This window comes from Pagrus pagrus (genome assembly GCF_965226575.1).
Source record: "Pagrus pagrus genome assembly, chromosome: 11".
NCBI lineage: Eukaryota > Metazoa > Chordata > Actinopteri > Spariformes > Sparidae > Pagrus > Pagrus pagrus.
Window position 1 is genome coordinate 21,651,832 of NC_140195.1, and position 20,597 is coordinate 21,672,428.

Genomic DNA, 20,597 nt, shown 5'->3' on the forward strand with positions numbered 1-20,597 from the left:
ATCTGGAGGCAGGCAAACACATCCACTTTTCTGAACTGCTCCAGAAGACACATTTTTGACCACACACACACAAAAATTTCACAAAATGTTGACAAGACTCTCATAGTTTTGACCATATCATTATTTGAGTGATAGCAGTTACTGTTTTGGAGGGAGAAGCATGTTAATGTGAGGTAAACCTCAGCAGAAATCACTATTAAATCAACTCCCACAGTCCGTTGCCGCGACCACCCTGGTTACCGTCACTGTGGCAACCGAGATAGAGAGACAGATTTATCAATGAGTCAGTTTACTACACCCAGTGTATTACAGAGTATATTTCCCAACATTTCAACTATATTTAACTATTATCTTTTCATTAATTCAAGCCAGAATCTCCATCTAAATATTGAAATGTTCCCAATCACTGACACATTGACATTTATTTAACGTTTCAGTCCCATTCAGAGTATTTGATCCATTCTCACTGTAACATCTCTTCATACTCCTGTTTGGCTCACAGCTTATATTCTGTTTTTAATCCTTCATTCTCACCCAACTATTAGGAAGCTTCATTGTCTTCAGAAGAGACTTCAAATAAATTCAAGCCACCAATTCAGTTTGGCCTTAGCTTTTCAACAAACCCTAAATTATTTCACAGTTTTTAGATATTCTGGACATTATTCAAAGTTTTCAAAGCCAGCAGTCCGCATTTGGCGTCAGCTCTTCAAAAACCTTAAAATATTCAACATATTTCATATATTCTGGACATTATTCAAAGTTTTCAACGTCACCATTGCGCATTTGGCGTCAGCTCTTCAAAAACCTTCAAATATTCAACATATTTCATATATTCTGGACATTATTCAAAGTTTTCAATGTCACCATTGCGCATTTGGCGTTTGCTTCTCAACAGGGTGCATTCACAACCGCAAGTTCTTCAGGACTTGCCTTCTCTAGTTTTCTATTGCTACTTTTAAGTTTACTGTTCACTTTTTTGGTTTGAATGGTTGTAAAGCATGTAGCAAAACATTTTCACCCAATTCTGTGTTTCACCTTGTTAGTCAACTTCACTCCAACTCAGTACCACCAATTTTACACTTATTTTTGGAATATATGGTAAACAGACCTCATTTCTGCTCTTCCATCTTGTGCTCCTTTACTGCCTGAGCATCTACTGACCCCTGGCTGCTGCTGACCCAGCTAAGATAAACATTACAAAAGGTGGAATATCTATGAGCAACTTATAATTTAATTAATTACAATAATGACAACAAATATTGCCAAATAAACTAGTTTATGTCACTCCTACTGTGAGTTCCGGACCCAGCTCATGAACTCTCTGCTTAGTCGCTACTATTTCTTACCAATAAAATAATACATTTACACATTTACACAGACTTTTTAGTACACCGGCCTCAATATAAAACTGTACCTGGCCAGTTTGCTTCTTTCATCTGACAAAATATAAGATGCATGGTGTTTGAACTTTGAAAGCTCTGATACAGATTATCATCACCCTCACATTTGTCACAATGCTTAATCTCATGACTAACATATGTTTATTCTTTCAACCTCACCTGTGAGCCTCCAGCCTCTCCTCCTCTACCTCCTCCAGCTTCTCCTCCTCTACCTCCTCCAGCTTCTCCTCCTCTACCTCCTTCAGTCTCTCCTCCTCCATCTCCTCCAGCCTCTCCTGCTCTCCCTCCTCCAGCCTCTTCTCCTCCATCTCCTCCAGCCTCTCCTCCTCTACCTCCTCCAGCCTCTTCTCCTCCATCTCCTCCAGCCTCTCCTCCTCTACCTCCTCCAGCCTCTCCTCCTCCAGCCTCTCCTGCTCTACCTCCTCCAGCCTCTCCTCCTCCATCTCCTCCAGCCTCTCCTCCTCTACCTCCTCCAGCCTCTCCTCCTCCAGCCTCTCCTGCTCTACCTCCTCCAGCCTCTCCTCCTCCATCTCCTCCAGCCTTTCCTCCTCTACCTCCTCCAGCCTCTCCTCCTACATCTCCTCCAGCCTCTCCTCCTACATCTCCTCCAGCCTCTCCTGCTCTCCCTCCTCCAGCCTCTCCTCCTCCATCTCCTCCAGCCTTTCCTCCTCTACCTCCTCCAGCCTCTCCTCCTACATCTCCTCCAGCCTTTCCTCCTCTACCTCCTCCAGCCTCTCCTCCTACATCTCCTCCAGCCTCTCCTCCTCCATCTCCTCCAGCCTTTCCTCCTCTACCTCCTCCAGCCTCTCCTCCTACATCTCCTCCAGCCTCTCCTCCTACATCTCCTCCAGCCTCTCCTGCTCTCCCTCCTCCAGCCTCTCCTCCTCCATCTCCTCCAGCCTTTCCTCCTCTACCTCCTCCAGCCTCTCCTCCTACATCTCCTCCAGCCTCTCCTGCTCTCCCTCCTCCAGCCTCTCCTCCTCCATCTCCTCCAGCCTTTCCTCCTCTACCTCCTCCAGCCTCTCCTCCTACATCTCCTCCAGCCTCTCCTGCTCTCCCTCCTCCAGCCTCTTCTCCTCCATCTCCTCCAGCCTCTCCTCCTCTCCCTCCTCCAGCCTCTTCTCCTCCATCTCCTCCAGCCTCTCCTCCTACATCTCCTCCAGCCTCTCCTCCTGTATCTCCTTCTGCATCTCTACTATCCGTCACCTGACAAAAATATATTGATACATGACATGAACAGTGGGACAATTTGGGGTGCAACAATCATCAATTTTGATGATACGGTTATAGAGGAAAAAGCTTAGTTTCACAATTATCATGAGTTTGGATATAAAATCACATTTGTAATCCGAGGTTTTATTGTATTTTTCCCTAAATCATTCATTGTTGGTGTTTTTTAAACAGTTGCTGCCTTTCAACATAAAAATAATACATGAAAATAAGTGTATCTCTTCGGCATTAAATAGAAGCTTTTTTAAAATCTTTGCATTGTTGGGGCTCTACAGTTATAATAATAATAATAATAATAATAATAATAATAATAACAACAATAATAACAATACATTTGATTTATCAGCACTTTCAATACAACTCAAAGACACTTTACAAGATTATTGAGAGCTTTGTAATTGATGAGGAGGATCTTGAAGTGGATATGCTGCTTTATTGGGAGCCAGTTGCAGGATGGGTGTAAGGCATTTCTTTGAGTAACTTACACTTTGACTTCTAAAGAAATCTCTTATGTCCACTTTTCTTTTTTTAGACATCCTGGCTGCGCCTAATTACCAAACACACATACGCACGCACGCACGCACACACGCACAAACGCACGCACGCACATGGACACCGATTCAAACGTTAATGTAAATGAAACCTCTGATATTACAATCCTTCTAGCTGACGTGACCCAGGCTGAACAAACGCCCAATTTACCGTGGCAGATTAATAAGGACTCCTGGGCAACTAGCAGACCGGTGTGCAAGCAAGATGGAGTGACAGCGGGGCCGGCCAATCACACAAGAAACGGCTGAGCCAATCGAGGAGCTTGTGGGCGGTCTAAACTCAGGGAAAACAGGCTTCAGCTTGAGCGGCCGTTTTCCGCTTGGTCCTAGTGCTTGTCGAGTCTCTGTTTACTATAGCGTAACATTGTTTTTGGACGGTAAAAACTGCAGGGAACCACAACGGCCTTTTGAAAAAGTGCAGGGGACATGTCCCCTGTGTCCCCCCCCCAAATTACGTCCGTGGTTTGATATAAGGATATTGGTCCCCTCACACACCGAGTCTGTCACATTTGTCACATGGTGCCAGCAAGAACTCTGTCGACCAATAGAAAGTGCCGTTTTGTCCCACGTGACCAAACACGGAAGTACAATCTTATAGGAGGCGCCGCCACAACTTTTCATTGAGCGAAATCAAGGTCCTCGCTTATTATCGCATTGTAACTACAGCGAGAGCAAGATAAGGTCGCTACTTATTATTTCTGAGTATTTAGTGAATTAAACTCCGCCGTGACTATGACCCAGGCTGAAAAGGAGCAGGACAACGGGAAGGAGAAGGAGAAGGAGCGAGACAAGGAGAAAGAGAAGGAGCAACAGCGCGGGGTGAAAAGACCCATCGCTCCTCCGACCATCCCTGACCCACTGCAGGAGGTGAGAGAGCTAGCCTCAACTCTGGCTTAATGCTATTTATATAACGAAGACTGATATCCCCGTGTGGGTCCTTTTAATTCAGCCTACATAGCTTTCACGAGCACACACATTGCGTGTTCTTGACTGACAGGAGCTTAATATCAGCTACTTGTTATTTCAGTCAATCAGGTAGAGGCTGCATTAGCCCCAGAGTGATGCCCTCAGATGCTACCTTTGACAAACTGCTCTGTGAGAAGCTGTCAGTAGATACATGGCGTTTTCTCTCACAATTATAGGTCTAGTCAAACGTTAGAAATACCCTTTAAAATATATACTTAAACCTCTCTACCTCCCTTGATCAACTCTTTGGGAGGTCAGTGTCTACTGGCCAAATTGCTAGGGAATATCAAATCCTACCAGCCACTCAATAGATGACCATTGTTATTTGGCTGGTGAGCAAAGCAAGCATTGGGCTAGTGGCTGGTGCGAATTTTAAAAGTAGTTAAATGGCCTGCACAGATCCCTGATCTCAACCCCAATCAGCACCTTTGGCCTCATCAGCCAACATCAGTGGTCGACCTCACTGAAGCCCGTGTGGTTTTATAAGAGAAGGTCCCTGTAACCAGGCTCCAAAATCATGTGGAAAGCCTTCTGAGAAGAGTGGAGGCTGTTATTGCAGAACATGAATGTTGTGATATGGGTATAATGTTCAGGTGTCCAAATACTTCTGGCTGATCATGCTGATAATCTCTCTCTTCTCATATATTCCTCTTTTACAGCAAATACAGAGCAATTTTGTCGTTGTCATCCACCCTGGTTCAAGGATGCTGCGCATCGGCCGAGCAACAGACACTCTTCCGGTGACAATCCCACATGTGATAGCACGCAAACACAAGCAGAGTGGACAGCCCAGATATGAGGATGCCTGGCTGTTGAGAGAAGGCCTAAATGTACGTCACCACTTTGGTGTCTCCACTCTATTCAGATTAGTTTGGGTCATTTTTCATTTTCCCTCATTGCTTCTTCACTTCTGTCCATCAGAAACCAGAGAGTAACGAGCAGAGGCAGAATGGGCTGAAAATGGTCGACCAGGCCATCTGGTCCAAGAAGATGTCGAACGGAGTGCGGAGGACGCCGGTGTCTGCTGAACAGGTGTGTGTGTTATCAGAGAGAGAAACGGGAAGAGACAGAATAGATGTATTATTTGTATGAAAGGTGCCACAGTAAATAAAGGGCCAACTTAAAGTAAAACGACTGACTCTTGTGTTGCAGTGTATAGTGCTGTATATGCTTTCATTTGCAGAAATGTATAGAATGATCTAATTTTTGATACCTGTTTGTGTGTGTGTGTCTGTGAAGGCCAGAGCTTATAACTGTCAGATCCGTCCGGCTGTATTGGACAGCAGCTCCAGGGTGAAGTGGACCAACACAGCCCACCATCCCCCTCATCTGGTGGGAGAGGAGGTCAGTACATGCGCCTATAAAATAAGAGTTATTAAACTGCATTACCTAAACTCTTTGTTTTATCCATTTCTTTTTCTGTCTCCCTCTCCGCCATCGTGCAGGCTCTTTATGTGAATCCGTCCGACTGTTACAACATTCACTGGCCTGTAGTCAGAGGTCAGCTTAATGTGCACGCTGGTCCTGGAGGCTCACTGACCGCTGTCCTGGCTGACCTGGAGACAATCTGGGGTCACGTCATTCAAAAACAACTGGATATCCCTCTCAAAGACTTAAAGGTGGGAGAAACCTCCTCATCTCTTTGTATCACTTTCTTCTAATACATCTATTCTTAAAAAAGAAAGATAATAATAATAATAATAATAATAATAATAATAATGATAATAAAAATAGTAATAACAAAAATACAAAAGAAGTACAAGATTAATGTGTACAGACCAAGAAGAGGAGCATTTTACAAAGTAAGTCTAAGAATACAGATGAATCAGCAAGACTCGGGCAGCTCAACATTTCCTCTAAAACACACTGACCGGTTAATAAAAGGAAGCTGAAGAAGAAGAAAAAGTAAAGAATACTCTGTAAGCCTCAAAAATAAGATCAGACACTGATAGTGCAAATGTTTTTCTTTCAGTATTACAGATGCATCCTGTTGGTCCCCGACATCTACAACAGGCAGCACATCAAAGAAGTTGTCAACATGCTGCTGCTTAATATGGGCTTCTCGGGTATTACACACACACATATACATACATGCATGGCTTATTCAGAGTAGGCTAAAGAATGATCCAATTTGTCTCTCTTACAATCACCTTACCCTCCGTCCTTTTTTGTGTATGTATAGCGATCATTGTGCACCAGGAGTCGGTGTGTGCTACGTTTGGCAGTGGGCTGAGCAGTGCTTGTGTCGTGGATGTTGGAGACCAGAAGACCAGTCTTTGCTGCGTAGAGGACGGAGTGTCCCACCGGAACTCCAGGTAGGGTGTGATCTATATCCAGGACATCATTTATGAATTCAAGTTATAATTCGCAGATATCATGGATTCCTTTTACACATGAAACCCAAAAAAGTGACTTACAATAAATAAAAAATAGTGAGTGCCCAATGAAAAGAATGATGATTATGACTAGGATTGAATTTTATGTTCTGTCTGTCTGTTGGACTTTGCAGGCTGTGTTTGGCATACGGCGGCTCAGATGTGACTCGTACCTTCTTCTGGCTCCTGCAGAGGGCGGGCTTTCCCTACAGAGACTGCCAGCTGTCCAGCAGACTTGACTGTCAGCTGCTGCAGCATCTGAAGGAGACCTTCTGCCATCTAGACCAAGTGTGTGTTGGTCAGGGGCCTGTGTGATTAGAGGGAGTACTGGGGAACTGTGGCTTGTATGTCTATCCATTTCATTCAAGCGTTGGGACCTTTGGTTCTGTTTAGATTAAGTGAGGCACAATATTATAGGCCAATGAAGGCCTTGAAAATTAAATGTTGGACTGAAATGAACATTTCTGCCGATATGATGATTCTTTTATTATGCACATGCAAAACAAGCCGTGAAATTACTTATTTGAATTCATTTTAAATAGAGCCCTTTTTTCCACTGCTTCTTAACAGGACATATCAGGACTACAAGATCATGAATTCCAGACACGGTTCCCAGAAGCCCCAGCTCTTCTCTACCAGGTTCGACTTGGGGATGAGAAACTAGAGGTACATCGTTCAAATAATGAAAAAATTTGCTCTTTCAGATTGGTGCTGAAATATCTTTATTATTGTCTCCAGCTTTGTGTAGTAGAAGTACTTCTCATCTGTGGGTCTATTTGTGTCCTCCCCCCGATGTGCACGTATGCATATGTTAGGCATCCATGGGTCTTTTCTACCCGACCACATTTGGCATCGTAGGTCAGAAGATGACATCTCTTCAGTACCGTTCCCAAGGCGACTCAGAGGATCCTCATGATGAACATTACCTGCTGGCCACACAGAGCAAACAGGACCAGGTAACACCCAAATAGACACATGCCACACTTTGACTTAAATCACATTTCTGCTCCTCTTGTCATTTTATGAGAAATCTCCCACTTTCTTCACCAGTCCTCTAAATCAGCTGCAGACCGGAAGGCTATTTCCAGACCGGGTGGAGGTTTGGATGGTGAGATGAGCGGTCAGGGAGGGGTCGGAGAGCTCTCGGACCTGCCCAGGGCCTGTGGGAGTGGCGGCGGTGGAGGAGGGATGAAGGGGGAGATGGAGCTTGGGCCCATCCAAGGGGAATGCCTGATGGGAGCAGGAGAGGTGGAGGAGCCCCTGTCTGCTCACCTCTCCAGGAAGACTGCCATCATGAGCCAGTTTGAGAGCAAAGCACTGGGCCTGGATAAGGCCATCCTGCATAGTATCGACTGCTGTGGTAAGAAAGGACGAGGTGAAGTGAAGAAAGGGCTGAGTAGGCACAGTAAGCAGGGATATGATATAGGCTAGGATAGGATAGGATAGAGGTTTGAATGTATATAAGTGCTTTAAAAGAGCCAGTAAAAATGAAATTGTGTCACAAAATGGATTTACATAAATAAAAAATACTATATAAAATCTTTTACATTTTATTTACAAGTAAGTAAAAATCAAATGAGGCAGAGGGAGAAAGATGATTTACGGGGCTCAGGTTGTTTGATCTCACGTCTTCTTTTATTGACAGCATCGGATGAAACCAAGCGCAAGATGTACAGCTCCATCCTGGTAGTGGGAGGAGGGCTCATGTTCCACGGTGCTCAGGAGTTTCTGCTTCACCGCATCATCAACAAGATGCCGCCCTCATTCAGAAGGCTGGTAGACAACGTGGAAGTCATCACAAGGCCCAAGGTAACCTGGGATATGTTGGGCACAGTCACACAGTATACACAGGGACCACTTGTCCTATCTTAAGTTTCAGAAATAGGCAAAAATCATGTCTTCTTATTACAGAAGCAATTCCTAAACTAATGGCTGTGTTCTATCTAATCTAAAACAGTGTGTCTTATCTTTAAGAATTTCTAAATTCTGCCGATTGAACAATCGAGTTTGATTGTTCAATCGGCACTCATCCTGAGTGCAGCACCACTGTTGTAAATACAAATCCCAGGTCTGTAACAATTTGTTAGATGTAATGTAGGTGCTACCTACAAACAAAACTCATTACGTCATAACAATTTTATGTATTGAAAACTTGTATGTTGAAGTTAACATGTATGTAACACCATTCACCCTATAATAAGACACTGTACCATCAACATGAATCTGAAGGTGATATTTTGAGGTGAAAATGTTACATAATGTTGCTGTAAAGCTAACAACAGTGTTAGCCTATTCGACAGCTATAGTTTATGTTCATGTTGTTCCCCATCTTCATTATCATCATCATACAGCAGTGGTTTTAGCACAGGGTCTATATCATCCTAATTCTATCCATTCTACTATCCTAAGGTAGGGTTCATGTTTAGGAATCATGTTTCTGAAAATCCTAAGTTTATCCTGAACTGAGTTAAGATAGGATTTCAGACTTAGGAGGTTTCTGTAATGAGGCCCCAGGAACTGCAATGCAAGTAGCATGGTGTTCAGTGACTTTCATTTTTTTTAATTTGTCAAAAGTTGTGTGTTAGTATGATGATTGCTTCAGACAACAAACTGTAAATACACACAGCCCCTTTAATGTATTGTATGTTGACCTGCATGCACTCCAGGACATGGACCCTCGGCTGATATCGTGGAAGGGGGGAGCAGTGTTGGCGTGTCTGGACACCACCCAGGAGATGTGGATCCACCAGAGAGAATGGCAGCGCTTTGGTGCCCGAATGCTGCGCGAGAGAGCTGCCTTCGTGTGGTGAAACGAAACAGAATTTACTTGACTTGAAGACATTGACAATGTCGGCTTCAGTGCTCCGCTGTGTCTACACAGGAAGGTGTAGACTCACCTAGAAACACATAATGATGCACATGTTTGCGTTTGTCTTAACATGCAGGATGACTCAAAATGATACAACTTGATTACTGTTCAGATTCATACAGTAGATAAAGCAGCGCTGTGTGAAGAAAATCTTGTGTTTTCCTCGGGGCAAACATTAAAGTCAGAACCCTCTCTGTGCATGGTAGGAAAGTATTTTGAGTTATAGCACTGTTAAGACGATGTTGGAGATTGTCACCAATCTTAATTCGCAGTTGTCATGGCTACGTCATCCATCAAAAACCTGAATGAGGTCATCATTGTGTAACGCTCTTAACAGAAGAGGGAGTTTACTTGTTAATATTGTGTAAATATTTCTGCTTGTCCTGTTCATGGAAGTTTTGATCAGTGTAAATAAAGCCTTGGACACTTGTTTACACAATAGATGCATTTTATTGAAACAAACAAAATCCACCTTTCTTAGAATTCAACCATATTGTTTTTCAGTACAAGGTTGCCTCAGGTACAACCCAAATCTCTCTTCACAAACCCAGTAACTCGATACCCTTCAACCTTACATACATTATACAACTGCAGCTGGTTTAAAAGATGAGAAAAACATGAATCTGCTCTGCAATTATCCACATTATATCATACACAAAATTGCCCACTTAATAAAAATCTACTTCTTTTCAATATCTTATCACATTATCAATATTAAAGAACAGTCAAAAGTTTACCATCTAATTGTTGTCAGTATTGCCCAGCTCTACATAGAGGGAAGCTTTGTTGTTACAAAGTGTGACAGTAATGGAACAAGACAAACTCAGTAGGAATATGTTTTAACAGTTTTTATTCAAACAGGATACAAAACAAAGACGAACTAACTTCATGATTTCCCAGAGGATGATCTAACTGAGATGTCAGTGACAAACATCTCTAGGAGACTGGTGTGACAGAAAAGGGTAAGGGCAGAAGCAGGAAGAAGGGAGGAAATGATGCGGTTAGCTGCTGAATCGGCCAATCTGGCCCCTACATGTAGGAATTCCCAGAAAGGCGTCAAAAAACTGCTTGTGGCAGCGGCAGCCATGAAGAGGAGCCTCAGCACTGTGACGTCACCATTAGAAACTTCTTTAGGTTCTCAGCAGACGGACACTGTACCGGGCCCCACGCCTACACATGCAGTGTAGGCATTTACCTACAGAGAACAGAGGGTTATACAATCGAGTAGTGTTAACCCAACATCATGTCCAAATATTTATTGAGCAACAAGGGCTTTATCTGACGAGTAATGCTTAATTCAGAAAAAAACTATTTCTTACCTTCCTCATCCTCCACCCATTGGTGGAGCGTTGGGACCTCCACCGTGGGATATTCTTCCCATCCGTCTGCCACCAGGGGGACCTGGAGGACTGCAAAAGCAACAAATAAATGAAGAGTAGAGGAAACAATGGTATGAAATTAGTCTAAAGAAAGCTCATGAACTTCTTTATTATCGTTTGTCTTTTTCTGCTGTAGTAGGCAACAACATATCTAACATTCCAGGACCTTCCTTGGACTGGGAACAATTTTTAAGAAAGTAAACTTGTAACCAGCAGATTTCATACATGTTTCCAAAAAAAAAGACATGCCGACCATTTTCTTTCAGTAAAACAGGACACCCGGTTTCAAAAAGAGATCCTTAGCTTGTTCCCTCCACACAGACTACACTCCCACCATCAGATTAAGTTACCTTTATTGTTTAGGATAGAAGAACATGTAGGGCATGTGTGTGTGTGTGTGTGTGTGTGTGTGTGTGTGACAGCAGTAATGACTGTGACTCTGGGACCTACCCTCTGCCATCAGTGAAGCCTGACGAACCATCATTTCCTTTCTTTGTCATGTTAGGTTGAACCAATGTCCTAAAACTGGTAGAGGACAAAGAAGAACAGAGTGGACGCAATGTTATGTGGTGATTAAGAAAAACACAGCGCTGTTTTTCTCAATTCTTCGGTTCATTAAAACAAAAACAAAAAAACCTGTAAAATAAATGACAGTCTCATCTTCCTTAGCATCCACCTTCAAAGTAAATGCTAGAATTAGGGTAGGTTGGCTTTGTCAACCAGAATCAGAAATACCTCATTGATCCCAGTGGGGGAAATTGCATAATGTGAACATGTTCAGAAGCTGACATTAGCATTTAGCTTTAGGTGTTGTAAGTATCCTACTATTCCACTATTCAATCACTTTGCATATGTTCTGCTTGCAACATGGTGGATATCAGACAACAGTAATCCAGTATTATGTGGCTTCTATATCACTACAGGATGACAGCTGAGGTACAGCACCTGTAGATCACATTTTCACAGTGTGATGCGTTTCACATCCATCCTAGAGAACAAAGTGGTCTTTTGGTTTTCTTGTTTGAATGCTTGTGTGGATGATTGACTTACTATAGGCTGATGAACTCCACTGCTCCCCAGAAGAGATCGACCAGTAAAGACAGTCGCCATGGCGACTGGGACCTGCTGTCCAGGACCTGACCTGAGAGGGGCAGAGATCAGGTGATGGAAGCTGACTAGCTTGTGATTTTATCCGCATTGAAAACCAACAGAAAGACTAACAGCTAATGAGGACTTTAAACGAGATGCAACACAACAGGGTCCTGTCTCCCAAAGCATCTTAAGACTGAGTCCAATAGCCTGGTGGCTAAGATGCTTTGGAAATACTCGAGCCGACACAGCACACCCAACAAAACTACAACAACGAACACTGAATTTATGAGCCGAGCAATGGGTTGAACATAATAAGATACCCTTTCATACAAGACTCGCTTGATTAATTCAGCATTTATTCCTGCTACGCACATCCAGTCAGGCTAAGCTTGCTAACAGGCTAGCTAGCCAAGTTTAGCCAGAGGCTCTGCTAACAGTGCCATCACAACTTTCTGACGAGGTGCTGTGTTTTAACTGAAATGTTACACCGACAAAACTATGCATAAAAGAAAGCTACATATTCGCCCTAAAGACGAGAAACGGTTTAAGACAGGCGAAACCACTCACCGTTAGACACGTACACCATCTTTCAGATAGCAACACAGATTTCACAGCTGTGTTTACTACAGCCGCTGCACTTCCGGATCCGTTGTTGCTGCGTCATACTCGGACGCGCATGTGCAGTCGTACGAAACATGAGATAATAAGATAGAGACATAAAGACATAAGACATAAGATAAATGAGACAGCATTATTTATCATACCGAGAACCTTTGATGCAATAAAAATATTAAACTCACATTTCCAATCATACATTTTACTATATATGATGCCATTCAAATATTACTGTTCATATATAAATAATTTCACCCAGCTGCAACACAAATTCATATTTTCACAATACTCCACTACATCTCAGAGGCAAATATTCTACTTGTGCTGCGTTACTTTTGTCTGACAGCTTTAGCAACTGATTACTTTCCAGAGTACATTTTTAATACCCTTCCTGTCCAGTGAAAACCATGTATCTCCACGTATCCAATTCATTTAAATGTGAATTTCTTTTATATCAAAGTGGAAAGTTAAGCGTTTCTTTGATTTGAGAAAATTCTCCTACCTAATAAGCTAAATGAAATATTAAATAATAGCTGGACTAGTTGGAAAATGCACAATAAAAGAAGCTGAAAAGTTTAATTTTTAAGAGATGGTTCTCACAAGTCAGTGATGCTAGAAACATTAATTTATAGGATATGATTCATTGCTGTGTATTAAACTACACAGCAGTGTATAATGTAATTAAAAGGGGCAAACCCATAGGCTACACATGTATAGCAGTAAAATGAAACTAAATTAGTAGTATTATTCCTAAAAACAAATACTATCAAGATAATATATTTACATAATTTTACTGAAGTTAGGTTTGAATGCAGGACTTTGGTTCATCATAAATGTTTATTCTGATACAAAATCAGCAAAATCAAAAATTAGACATCGGTGTGTTGCCAGGTTATCACACATGAAATGTGCCTGGTATTGTGATACATAACAGTCGCAGTAAACATTGTCAGAGAAAACAAAAAACAAATACTGCAAAGAATCATAAATAAAATATAGACATTTACAATAAAAATAAGTAAAATATCTCTGTTTTAAAATGAAAAGGGCTGTACAATGGAATGGGGTCAGTGTCAGGGGGGTCCTAGGCCTTCGTGATGAAACCAGCTGCAGTTGGGAAGACACTGTTCTTGCAGCGTGAGGTTTGGTCTTGATGGGATGCAGTCTCTTGCAGGAGGGAAGTGCTTAAATTCCTTTTTGGTAGAAAAATGTTTCTGCCATCTTTTATGAGTATAAACTACAGACTTTTTTCTAGGGGAAGTCAAGCCTCCAGTGTATGAGCTGAAACATGCACAAGCACACTGCAGGTCCACAGGTCAGTCACCTCCTGCTACTAAAGCTCTGTAGGAAAGAAAAAAAAGAAGAGAACATTAAAGCAACAAGAGGCACAATCTCATGTTATATAATGCGGACTGGGGCTGCTCACAGCTCCACCTTTTATCAAGCTTGCTGACAACACAGCCGTCATCGGCCTGATCACTCACAACAATGAGAGGGGGTTAAGGTGCTGACATCTTGGTGCCAGGACAACAACTTCAAAACAACATCAAAACTGAGGAACTGAATGAGGACAACAGGGTTCGACTGTGTACTGTGTATTTCTACTGTATATTTCTATGGTGTGCTGTGTATTTCTACTGTGTGTTGTGTGTTTCTACTTTGTATTTCAACTGTGTACTGTGTTCGTCACAGTCGTTCGTCAGTACAGTACACAGTCGAAATATAGTTGAAATACAAAGTAGAAACACACAACACATAGTAGAAATACACAGCACACCATAGAAATATACAATAGAAATACACAGTACACAGTTGAAATACACAGTATTTCTGATTTGTATTTCTGCTGTGTATTTCTGCTGAGTGCTGTGTATTTCTACTGTGTGCTGTGTATTTCTACTGTGTATTTCAACTGTGTGTTGTGTGTTTCTACTGTGTATTTTGACTGTTTTTCTATTGTGTATTTCTACTGTGTGCTGTGTATTTCTACTGTGTATTTGTGTACACAGCAGAAATACACAGCACACAGTAGAAATACACAATAGAAATACACAGTAGAAATTCACAATAGAAATACACAGTAGAAATACCCAGTAGAAATACACAGCACACAATAGAAATACACAATAGAAATACTCAGTAGAAATACACAATAGAAATACACAGTAGAAATACCCAGTAGAAATACACAGTAGGAATACACAATAGAAATACACAGTAGAAATACACAGTAGAAATACACAATAGAAATACACAGTAGAAATACCCAGTAGAAATACACAGCACACAGTAGAAATACACAGTAGGAATACACAATAGAAATACACAGTAGAAATACCCAGTAGAAATACACAGCACGCAATAGAAATACGCAGTAGAAATACACAGCACACCGTAGAAATACACAACAGAAATACACAGCACACAGTAGAAATACACAGCACACCATATAAATACACAATAGAAATACACAGTAGAAATACCCAGTAGAAATACACAGCACACAATAGAAATACACAATAGAAATACACAGTAGAAATACCCAGTAGAAATACACAGCACACAGTAGAAATACACAGTAGGAATACACAATAGAAATACACAGTAGAAATACACAATAGAAATACACAGTAGAAATACCCAGTAGAAATACACAGCACACAATAGAAATACACAGTAGAAATACACAGCACACCGTAGAAATACACAGCAGAAATACACAGCACACAGTAGAAATACACAGCACACCATATAAATACACAATAGAAATACACAGTAGAAATACCCAGTAGAAATACACAGCACACAATAGAAATACACAGTAGAAATACACAGCACACCGTAGAAATACACAGCAGAAATACACAGCACACAGTAGAAATACACAGCACACCATATAAATACACAGTAGAAATACACAGTACACAGTCGAAATGCACAGTAGAAACACACAGCACACAGTAGGACTACACAGCACACCATCGAATTACTCAGTAGAAATACACAGTAGAAATACACAGCACACCATAGAATTATCCAGTAGATATATACTGTACAGCACACAGTAGAAATACACAATAGAAACACGAAGTAGAAATACACAGCACACAATAGAAATACACAGTAGAAATACACAGCACACCGTAGAAATACACAGCAGAAATACACAGCACACCGTAGAGATACACAGTAGAAACACACAGCACACCGTAGAAATACACAGCAGAAATACACAGCACACCGTAGAGATACACAGTAGAAACACACAGCACACAGTAGAAATACACAGTAGAAATACATAGCACACCATCGAATTACCCAGTAGAAATACACAGCACACAGTAGAAATACACAATAGAAACACACAGTAGAAATACACAGCACACCATAGAAATACACAATAGAAATACACAGTAGAAATACACAGCACACCATAGAAATACGCAGCAGAAATACACAGCACACCGTAGAAATACACAGTAGAAATACACAGTACACAGTCGAAATGCACAGTAGAAACAAACAACAGACAGTAGAAATACACAGCACACAGTAGAAATACACAATAGAAACACACAATAGAAATACACAGCACACAATAGAAATACACAGCACACCATAGAAATGCACAATAGAAATACACAGTAGAAATACACAGCACACCATAGAATTACACAGCAGAAATACACAGCACACCGTAGAAATACACAGAAGAAATACATAGCACACCATCGAATTACCCAGTAGAAACACACAGCACACAGTAGAAATACACAGTAGAAATACATAGCACACCATCGAATTACCCAGTAGAAATACACAGCACACCATAGAATTACCCAGTAGATATATACTGTACAGCACACAGTAGAAATACACAATAGAAACACGAAGTAGAAAAACACAGCACACAATAGAAATACACAATAGAAATACACAGTAGAAATACACAGCACACCGTAGAAATACACAGCAGAAATACACAGCACACCGTAGAGATACACAGTAGAAACACACAGCACACAGTAGAAATACACAGTAGAAATACATAGCACACCATCGAATTACCCAGCAAAAATACACAGCACACAGTAGAAATACATAATAGAAACACACAGTAGAAATACACAGCACACCATAGAAATACACAATAGAAATACACAGTAGAAATACACAGCACACCATAGAAATACGCAGCAGAAATACACAGCACACCGTAGAAATACAGAGTAGAAATACACAGTACACAGTCGAAATGCACAGTAGAAACAAACAACACACAGTAGAAATACACAGCACACAGTAGAAATACACAATAGAAACATACAATAGAAATACACAGCACACAATAGAAATACACAGCACACCATAGAAATACACAGTAGAAATACACAGCACACCATAGAATTACACAGTAGAAATACACAGCACACCGTAGAAATACACAGAAGAAATACACAGCAGAAAGACAAATCAGAGATACACAGTAAAAACACAGTAAAAGCACACAACACAAAGTAGAATTACACAGTAGAAATACACAGCACACAGTAGAAATACACAGTAGAAATACATAGCAAAAATAAACAGTAGAAATACACAGCACAAAGTAGAAATACACAGTAGAAATACTCTCTTATTGTTTCCAGGCCAGAAAGACACTGTCAAATTAAATGAGTTACTAGAAATACTTTTAAGTGTTACAGCTGTACTATTGTTGATTCTTTTTATATTCTTAAAGATGTTTTCGATCTTTCAGATTGTTGTTTTTATTAGTGTATTTAACTGCTGCTTATAATGCTACTACCAAATTATTAGTACTGCCACTAATTATACTACTACTACTACTACTACTACTACTACTATTACAACTGCTAGTACTATTACAAATGAACAAATGTTTATTTTTTAAGTTAACATTTTTCTGGATTGCTGATTGTTTTATTTGTCTAGTCTCACTGTTGTACTGATGCTTCGGATGCTATACCAAATTATTTGAAGTGCTACCTTGTCATTTCTACTGATGCTAATGAATCAATTAAAAACTTATTTCAGGTTGATGACAACAGTCACCTATAGTGTTGAACAGAAGGAATAGACTTTAGGAGGATCTAACCCACCCTAATCCTCACCCTTTGACAATTTTCCACTCAAAAATGTGCTTCCTGTTTTCATAGTGGCTCTTTTCACATCGTTTCTTGGACACTGTAACTTGTTATATCATGGTTGATCCAGTGGCACAACCATGACTAGAAAGTCTATTTTCCTTCAGTCACAAACATATTTCATATTCACATATAGTATAGACAACTATAGTTAAAGTCATTCAAAATGTATCAAAAGTTCACAATAGCAGGACACACACTTTTATTGTGTGTGTAGATGTGGTCATGGAGGTGAGACGGCACACCACACAACTACAAATATTAACATACAGTTTAGGAATAAATTCAACTGTATTCAACACAACTTTATTTAACTGCAGACTGAATACATGTGTAATTACTGATGAGCTCACTATAGTTTCCTTTACAACAAGCTATGTTCTACGCTGTATTTAAGTCTTCTTTGCTGCAATGTCACATTAAACTCGATACATGACTGTGCAATATGCAACACTTTATTATTATTACAAATGAGTTTTAAATAAGTACATACGGTAACAAGTCATCAGTTCAGGATTTGGCAGGGCTAGCATCACATTTCAGTGAATTTGAAGTGAAATGATGATCTCGGAACAAGTTTCACAAAGTAAACAGTCTCCATAGCAACCAGCTTCTTACTACATCAATAAAGGACAATGTTTAAAAAATAATAATGTATTTTTTATTATGATGATGATGATGGTTATTATTATTATTAGTAGTACTATTACTATTATTACTATTACTATTATTATTATGGACAGGAAAAATATTTTGTTATTATTTTCCAAATACACTTGTTTTTGGATTGAGGTCCACTTTACAGGCGAGGCCATATATATTAGCAATAACCACAGTTTACGAATAAAAAAAAAAACTACATATATATATCGCATTCAAAGTAATAAGCTATGTCATTTGTGCATTTTAATATGCTTCAGACAGTAGTGTGTCCTCTGGTCGGACTAATATGGCATTGTGCTGAACATACAGTACGTAAACACCATTTAATTTAAACGCTGTTACATGACTGTTACCCAGCATGCTTAGCTTCAATGTAACTACCTTTAATATAACGCCTGGACACCTCGTGTCAAAGTAAGTCAAACTTTACTGTTAACAGCATGTTCAGCTGGCGTCCGCTTCAATGCAACTCATCTTCAGTCACCGTCATGCATCATCAGTTTTGTGTAGCAGAGCTCAGAAAACAGAAACAAGCAGCTGTTGCTCCAGGAAACATCTGGATGAAGCTGTAAAGTCACTGGACGATCATTACATGACTTGAGCAATAATGCTGTTGCAATGCTCTTCAACAGTCCGTCCAAAAGTGACTGTGATCCCTTTAAAGTCATGATGTTTTTCCAATTGCCAGCTGAGCAAAGCAGGCTGCTGTGAGCCCTGGAAGCCCATTGTTCTCTGTAGAGACTCGAGTTTACACAAAACAATAACAGTTTCTTCACAAATGTGCAGCAGCTGCTTAATAAGTATGTAGGGCCTTGACAGTCCCTGTGTTATTTTGAGAATTCAGTTTCAGTTTGACATTGAGTGTGCATGATTCATCTTCCTCAATAGGCCTGAATGTTTCATTTTTATTAATGATCTCAAACTCCACACACGTCATATGTCTGGTTATGTAGTGTTCCATCAGATCGCTGGTTGGTGTAGTACACAGAGAGGAGAGCACTTCTTCTTTCTTTCATACATTTGAGTGCAAATCAGGAAGTTTTGTTCCTCAAAAATAAATTAGTTTACTCAAGGTTTGGGTAATTCTTTTGAATCATTTTTTAAGAATCATTTATTTTTCTTAAAACCATTATTTTAAAAAATGACAAATAAACATTGTTTAAGGTACCTTGTACCTTATTGCATTCATATTGTGATACTTTTTATTTTATTTTTCTGAATTTTTTGGATTGTCTCTCATCAGGAAGGATGAAGTGTTCCTTTATTGGTTGACAAAATTCTCCTAGCTAAACAAATAATCTAAAAATGAACTGTGACATGGATGAAAACAGGGTTGTTTTTCTTTTGAAAAGTTGACTTTCAAGAGATTTGTGGTTCTCACAGGACAGCATCGCCGCAAACATATTTGATATTATAGAATGATGCTTTGCTCTGGATTAAACCACCTAACACCACATCAAGTAGTTAAGAAAAGGATAGAAGTTATTTTTTTCCACCGCTGGGCGATAGGAATTTAACACACTTGATGGAGAACCAGGCTACATGTGCTTCATTGATGTTGTCTGTCTGTCAACCAGCAGGCTGCACTTCAGTCCACTACTTTTTGTTATTGGGCATCAACTACCTTGTATTTATCATAAATGTTTAATCAAAACGAAAAAGATAAATCACTAATCATTGTTTCCCCATACAAGGAATTCTACTACTGAATTTAAATGTGTTATACTGAGAGATGTTTCTAATGTTTGTATGTGGCCAGACACACATCACATTTGGACTGCAAACAGATTGTGTGAAGGTAACCTGCTACAGATCTGCAATGGATGCTAATAATGGTGAATTTATTAAATGCTCATACAGTATAAATACAGGAACAGCTCACTGACTCGCATGTCTGTGTTCTCAAACAAGCTGCAGATCTTTGTGAAATCACTTTATAGTATTCAGACTTTGCAGCATGGTATGTTCAGCAACAATGATCATTCTTTTATCATTTGTTTGCTGATGTAGCGTTGTGTCCTGGTTGCATGAATTATGCACAGCCATAAAACAAGTTAAACATCATCAAAGCACTGACAGAGCAGAGTATTTTTCTACTTTAGCAACAGAAATTACTGACAACTTTTGTATTTTTATGTGTACTGTTTTAATGTGTGGTGCAAACATTACATTACAAACATTGGGAGTTATGCCTCTGTATGATCTACATAAGCAAACAAGACCATCAGTGAGAAGACTGGCTGTTTCAAATGCCTGTCATCATGTCAGACTTCCCATGATCCATAACATTTG

General features: G+C 40.2%; 2 protein-coding genes across 2 annotated transcripts; one reads left to right on the plus strand and one right to left on the minus strand.

The window, feature by feature from the left end:
• Positions 1-3,766: 3,766 nt before the first annotated feature.
• actr8 (actin related protein 8) lies at positions 3,767-9,830 on the plus strand. Its single transcript, XM_084366729.1, has 13 exons — positions 3,767-4,048; positions 4,807-4,977; positions 5,069-5,179; positions 5,387-5,491; positions 5,593-5,766; positions 6,120-6,213; positions 6,330-6,462; positions 6,657-6,810; positions 7,093-7,188; positions 7,338-7,478; positions 7,573-7,882; positions 8,168-8,331; positions 9,189-9,830. The coding sequence occupies exons 1-13, from the start codon at positions 3,914-3,916 to the stop codon at positions 9,330-9,332; spliced, it is 1,932 nt and encodes a 643-aa protein (XP_084222855.1). The 5' UTR covers positions 3,767-3,913; the 3' UTR covers positions 9,333-9,830.
• A 394-nt stretch (positions 9,831-10,224) lies between these two features.
• On the minus strand, positions 10,225-12,536 carry selenok (selenoprotein K). Its single transcript, XM_084366730.1, has 5 exons — positions 12,430-12,536; positions 11,821-11,911; positions 11,221-11,295; positions 10,711-10,800; positions 10,225-10,586 (listed from the first exon to the last, which is right to left on the minus strand). Exons 1-4 carry the CDS (start codon positions 12,446-12,448, stop codon positions 10,716-10,718), a joined length of 270 nt encoding a protein of 89 aa, XP_084222856.1. The 5' UTR covers positions 12,449-12,536; the 3' UTR covers positions 10,225-10,586; positions 10,711-10,715.
• Positions 12,537-20,597: the final 8,061 nt, after the last annotated feature.